This window comes from Ruditapes philippinarum, unplaced genomic scaffold, assembly GCF_026571515.1.
Source record: "Ruditapes philippinarum isolate M1 unplaced genomic scaffold, ASM2657151v2 ctg676_1_1_1_1, whole genome shotgun sequence".
Classification (NCBI taxonomy): Eukaryota; Metazoa; Mollusca; class Bivalvia; order Venerida; family Veneridae; genus Ruditapes; species Ruditapes philippinarum.
Genome location: NW_026866365.1, coordinates 114,161 through 121,463, shown reverse-complemented (window position 1 = coordinate 121,463; position 7,303 = coordinate 114,161). Strand labels below are relative to the sequence as shown.

The following is a 7,303-nucleotide window of genomic DNA, read 5'->3' as shown; positions in this document are numbered from 1 at the left end:
CACAACAAAACAACAAGTATCAAAGAAAGGCACTTTTTTCCTTTTCTTTTTATTAAGCAAAATTTAATATGTTTCAAGTTTACTCGCACATGTAATTAATTTACTCGTCGTTGAAAAGTATGTCTTTTTGATCGCTCATCAAATTTCGTAATACTATGTATTTTTGGTAGATTATTACAATTTATCGTGTTTTTATTGTCCCGATAATATAGATTTATTGGATTTGACCGTGTCACTAAAGCGTGATACATTTTTGGTCATATGTTCACAAAACAATTAGATTTTTTCAATTATATCACCTCATCCTCTCGAAATTTTAGCGTCCATTGCACTTGAATTCGCCATTTATTTTGCTTAATTAAGATCGAACCTCTTGTACAGCTACATCTATATTACATAGTAATCGATAGACACATAAGCACAACGCATTTTTTATTTTCTTTATCCTGAAATGATGTCTATCTGGTGACTTTGCTTATGCAATGAAAACTTTTATGGTAATGATTACTGGAGTGACTTGTAAAGGAATAATGATGTTGTCAATACAAATTTGATATTTTGCCTCATTCTACGTTCCAATATTAAGAAAGCTACATCAACAAAACAAAAAAAAAAGCAAAAAATAATAAAAAATCAGTAAAATAAAATAACAAAAAAAAAAAAAGAAAGAAAAAGTTAATGTAATGTTTTTAGGGCTTCGTTACACGATAAGGCTTGTAATACAAATTTATCAGGTTACAAAAAGGTTTAAACTTCTAATTGGATTCTATGAACTGTATAATCAATTTTATAAAACGCCAAATATATTTAATAGAGTCCGTAGGAGTGTTTTGATTATTGGAGCAATTATAAGGCAATTACATTATTTACAATTTCACACGTTCAATAGATTTGTGGAGGTAAAAGTACTTATTTACTTTTTTTAAAATCAAGTTGATTATTTCGATCCAACTATACTTGCGTCTTAGTTCTAGAAGTTCACGAATTCCGGTCACCGCTCTTTCTACAACAGCTTCAGCCTGCGTGGTATAAAAATGATCTTGAAAAGGGGGTTAAGGTAAACACTTTGGCAAACAAAGATACTGTTACATCATTTCTATTAGTTTTATCACAATTATAAAAAAAACGTAATATTTTTACAGAATTGTGTGGCCATATGTGGCTATTCATATAGAACATATTTGGTTTTAGTATTTGAAATTACAGTTACTTATTCAGAGCGAATCAAAATATGTTTTGTTATAATTTTGAGATCATACATTATATATGACTGATTTTAAGTCAGGTAGATGCAAAACTTATGCTAGTATTTTAAGTATCGAGCCAACCTGTTTGCTCCTAGCCACTCCATATCTACATTCTGTAGCAAAGTGCTCACAATTGTAGGTCGCCAAATTATATCCATGGCTACCGAGTTGCTCTGTTGCTCGCCCCACAATTTCGCTTTTACTTAAGGGTCTGAATGTAAAAACTTTAAATAATGTGTAAAGGGAATAATGAAAGCTAATGAATTGACATTTTTCTTGCATATTATAATATCAATTTGGTCAACAATATCTTACTATGCACTATTATTTTAATTCGCAAGAACCTGAGAATACAACATTATTTAATTTCCTCTTTTTCTTAAAATGTAGACTGTGTATGAAATGTAAAATGTTTTCAACACATTAAATCTTACTCATGTTCGTTGTCAAATTCATTGTTTCGATAAGTCTTTGAATATCTCGCAGCAGTTTTTATATTGTCCTTTCGGACGCTAGTGCCACGTTTCATGTTTTTCAGATTAAATTTCCCCATAGCATCAGGATTCGGTGATAAATGAATGACTGTTTGATTGCCTTGAAAAAGATATAGAGAATGACATGTTACTTTCATTTTTATCAGTTTTAACAAAGATTTTTGATAAATTCTGAAAGAAAGAACGCTTGAAACCGACATAACTGATTATTTTTATGTTGGGGTTTCCTAGCCTCAGTTTAATCAAAGACATATTTTTTCACTCATAACAAACAGTAACCAATGAATATTAAGCATTTGCACCTCGTGATATTCCGGTATAAATCAAAATAAGAAGTTATTTTATCAATTACCTATGTTTCACCTTATAAGTCCTTCAAATCCGTATTATATGCATACTGTACGCCAACAAGTCAGCTTTACATTTTCTGAGTTGAAAATTCAAAATAAAATGGAAAAATACTAAAGATAACTTTGTATTAAAAATTCAAATTACTGATGATTGTGTGTTTATCTTTATTGTGATTCTTCATTAAGAAATTTATTATGTAAAATAATGAACTATATTCAGTTTAGTCCCATACTGTTTCCTACAGCACGGTTTTCTAGTCTGTACCGACAGTTACTGGTAAGATGTATAATAATATTTTACTTTTCTAGAAGCAATGTTAAGACACGAAACGACAGACGAAGACATGTGAGTACAAATGATAAAATATATCTTTTCATACGTTATCGATAACGCCTAATAAATGGGGGACGGGTATAATAAATAACTACTTATTTTTTTTTTAAAATTATAGTACGGATAATAGCAATATTATCAATATAATATTGTATTTAAAGATATCGATAATAATATAATTAAAAGAAGAAAATCTATCTCAGGGTTTCAAACTTTACAGAAGTAGTGCTACATATAAAGAAGTGAACATAACTAAAATCAGAAATATAAAAAAAACAAGAACAATATATTCTACGTGTTTCTTTATTAAATTTATATTTACCAATATAAACAGCCCAATGAGAGTAAGTTCCCCATGCCCGGTAAAACTCTATCAAGTCACCTTCTTCTAAATCACATATTGCAATCTCTCTTTCAAATAAAAGTGGCATCTTCTGATCACATATCCTCACCTTTTTTATAAATAAAACTTATGTCAAACACTTTAACGAAATCGATCAATTCAATATTTAAGTTGGCAAAGACGCAATAATGTGATTAACTGTACAAAGTATTACAATCAAGGAGCATATTTCAAGCGTTTATAGATTTTCAATGAATAAAATGTATTGTTAAAGCTAGTTATAATAGCAAGTACGATCTTACCATAAAATCGTAAATAGAGGATATTGAATTATTGGAACAAGTTGAAACAAAAGGCTGTAGGCTCTGTGGTATTTTCTGATCTTTGCAATATAAATCATACTGACTATCTGTATGTATTTTACTGTTTAAGTTTATTTTTTTTATATACTATAATTCATCTTACAGGGCACCGATATGCAGCAACTGCGTTTAGATATTTTACTATAACATTTTGAGTTTGATACATACGGAATTTCGCATGACTAGAGTTGCGTCAAAAAATCATTTATGTTCATTTTTTATGACAGCCACACTTTATCATTACATATCGTGGCTACTTCCTTAAAAGACACGTCAAATAAAAAAAGGTGCCTCGACTGGGATTTGAACCCCAGACCTCTCACATCCTAAACGAGCGCGCTACCCCTGCACCACGGTGAAATAATTAAGTAGGTAGCCTGAATAAAAACATATATACTATATTGTAATTCTATATTGAGAATTTCCATTTCGTGTTTGTAATCCTTAGTACCATCTTATTTCGTACAAAACTTCTACAAATAACTATTAAAACACTCGAATGCAATATGCGAGAACGCTTGTATTTAGGGACAGTATCCAAGATGACATAATAATCGTGCAAATATAGCATAAAGCAATAAATATTGTAATTGGTTAATTCATTTTATCCCTGTCATACAGAAACAAAGGATATTATCTTTTGCCGAGGTATCCGCCACAGAAACGCCACCACCACCCCCGTCCCAAAGTACAATACGAGCCCGTGCTAACAAGGCAAATGATTCTGAGGTAATGGCTTTCTTACGTGAAATGAAATCTGAGATGAAGACTGATTTATCGAACATTAACAGCAAAATTGATGATATAAATAAAACAGTTAACGTGCTTAAAAGTGAAAATGTTAAGTTACGCCAAGAAAATGTATGTATGAAGCAGGAACTTTCTAATCTGTCTGTGAAGTTAGACAGGCTCGAGGGACATTCACGTGGAAATAATTTACGATTTCTTGGTATTGAAGGCCGTATTTCTGAGAGCTTGGAGGAAAGTGAACGAAAGGTACGAAACTTTATTTCCAATACACTTAACCTAACTGAATTGGCAAATGTTGACATTGAAAGGGCCCATAGAGTAGGCAGTAGACGATCGGACAGTTGCCCCATTATAGCTAAGTTTAGCAAATACAAGGACCGAGAATGTGTATTGCGTGCGGCTCGTCAAAGTCTTAACTCGCAATCGCAGTATTCAGTGCGTGAAGATTACACTGAGCGTGTACAATTACACAGGCGAGAACTGACCAAAACATTAGTTGAGGCCAGGAACCAGGGCAAATATGCATCACTTCGCTTCGATAAGCTCATTGTTGACGGTGACATGTACAAATACAACGACACAGACAATATAGTCGAGCGGATTGGTAGTTCAAGATCACGTGGTCGTGTTGGCGCGAACAACGGATTGCAGCGATTGGACGCTAGTCGCGGGAATGATGACGCAGATACCCGTGCCTCTCAAGGTCAAAATAACTACAACAGTAGTAACACATCTTCGCGTGGGCGTGTGAGTAGCAGACTTTTAACTAGTGAGGTATATACTCAACCAATCAACAGCCAGGATCATGAAGCGGACGACAGTGACCGTGACCTCTAGGGAATCGGCCAAGGCCAAGTAAACGATAAAACCGATGTAAATATTATCACATGGAATGTGTGCGGTCTTTATAAATTTATTGACAATTTAGAAATTAAGTCTTTTTTAAGTAATTATGACATTATAGTCCTTTGTGAAACATGGAGTAAATTTAAGGGTGAATTTGACAATTTTATTAATTGTTATGTACATTTTGACTTTGTTCGTAATATGAAATCGAACTCCATAAGGAATAGCGGAGGTGTTAGCGTTTTTATTAAAAGTAATCTTGCAAAACTAAATATTATTCGTCGCTTATATGATAAATATGACAATTGTGTAGTATTATATTTTGAGTTATCTACATTGTTTACTTGTGAAGATATTATTATGTATTTAACATATATATCACCAGAAGGTTCATGTTATTATGATGATAAAGAACAAAAAAATGGTATTTTCTCAATGCAGTCAAACATAGAATGTATATTTACTGAACACCCAAATACGTCTTTATTTATTGCTGGGGATTTAAATAGTAGGTGCAAAGACTTTTTAGATTATATACCTGATGATAATTTGTTTCATATTTTTGGTATTGTTGATTATGATGGTAGTTATTTTAACACTCCACGTCGCAGTAAAGATAATATACGAGGGAATAACTATGGCAAGTTTTTAGTTAATCTATGTTGTTTATTCGATATTCATATATTGAATGGAAGATTTGAAGGTGATATTGATGGCAATTTTACCTGCATTTATAATGATGGTGCTAGTTTGGTAGACTACATGATAGCCTCCTCAAATTTATTTCCTTACATTAGAAATTTCTGTGTCTTAGATAGAGATGATTCGGATCATTTCCCCATATCATGTGAATTAACATTGATTAAAAAGCCTGTGCTTAATATATGTGGTAATGACGTTGAAACTTTAACTCCCATTAAAAGGTATAAATGGAATCAGTCTCACATGCTAAGTTTTATTGATAATTTTAAAAGTACTTTGCAAAATATATCTCATTCTTTAAGTAATACGGTTTGGGATGATGTTGACACAGGTGTTGAGGCAATTACTACGTTATACCACGAAGCTGGTCAGTGTATGTTTGTCAGAAATATGGGCGGACGTTTCTCTTCACAGTCAATCTTAAATATATTAAATATCGGGCGCTAAGGAAATTTAGAGAATCTAATTTCTTGTTTGGTCTCAGAATATTTAAAGATAAACGAAATGACTTTAAAAAACTATTCACGGATTATGTGTTCGCAATACCAGTTTTCTAATCGAAACATGTTACTTGCTAGTAGTAATGATCACAGCTCTTTTCGGAAAATTTTTAAGAGAGGCAAAACTTCAAGGGCTCTAGATCTCCCCATCTGAGTGGTATCAATACTTTGGATGACTTCTTTATGATGAAAACGCTGTTGCAATTGATCAGCCTTCTGATAATTATATTGACCCTTCTGCAAGGATTTTTAATGAAATATTTACTCGAGATGAGGTGCTAAGATCTATAGCAAACTTATCTGTTGGTAAATGTAGTGGCATCGGTGGTATTCCGGCTGAACTTCTAAGACTGCTAAGGATGATAGCTCCAATATTTTTAGCATTGTTTGATCATATATTTTTAACTGGTAATATTCCATTATCTTGGAGGTCGTCTGCTATAACTCCTGTTTACAAGTCTGGACCAAGTAACATTCCTGGAAATTACAGGGGCATATCTATTACAAATACTATGTATAAAATATTTTCGGGTGTCATTAATAAACGGTTATACGATTGGGCTGAAGAAAATAATAAGATTGATGAATCCAAGGCAGGCTTTCGGAAGGGTTATTCAGCTGTTGATAATATTTTCTGTTTACAATCAATGGTTCAGAAGTATCTATCTAAAAAGTGTGGTCGTTTATATTGTATCTACGTCGATTTCCGCAAAGCTTTTGATAAAATTAACCATAATAGACTATTTGTTTCTTTAGAGAAGAAGGGAATTCACGGTCAATTTATGAATACTCTCAAGTCTCTTTATACCGATTTAAAATCATGTGTCCAACTCAATAACAATGTCACTGATTTTTTCTCGTGTAATATCGGCACCCGCCAAGGGGAAAAAACAAGTTCGACAAGTTTTGATCTCTTTATAGATGAGTTGTCTGTCCTTTTACGTGAAAATTGTGAGAGTGGTATTTTTATCACAAATGATATTCCAGATATTTTTTGTTTGATGTTCGCAGACGATGTAGCAGGGTGTACCGAAACTGCAATTAAGCTTCAACAGCAAATGAATATTATTGACAACTTTTGTTGTGATACTAGGATGGAAATAAACATGGATAAGACTGTTTTTCGAAATGGTGGTCCTCTTCGTCGATATGAGCACTGGTCGTATCGTGGAACGCAAATTAATATTACCTCTGAATATAAGTACATGGGTATCTTACTTACATCAAGTTTGTCATGGTCATCCGCTCATTCTAAGTAAGTATCTCAGGCACAACGAGCTCTCTTTGCCATAAATGCTTATCAAAGACCTTTTGGTTATTTTTCTGTTGTTGATTCTTTTAAGATTTTTGATTCCATGGTCAAACCGATACTTTG

General features: G+C 32.7%; 1 protein-coding gene across 1 annotated transcript; it reads right to left on the bottom strand.

The window, feature by feature from the left end:
- Positions 1-698: 698 nt before the first annotated feature.
- LOC132732281 (phospholipase A and acyltransferase 3-like) lies at positions 699-2,962 on the bottom strand. Its single transcript, XM_060718676.1, has 4 exons — positions 2,748-2,962; positions 1,682-1,841; positions 1,329-1,458; positions 699-1,019 (listed from the first exon to the last, which is right to left on the bottom strand). Exons 1-4 carry the CDS (start codon positions 2,854-2,856, stop codon positions 867-869), a joined length of 552 nt encoding a protein of 183 aa, XP_060574659.1. The 5' UTR covers positions 2,857-2,962; the 3' UTR covers positions 699-866.
- Positions 2,963-7,303: the final 4,341 nt, after the last annotated feature.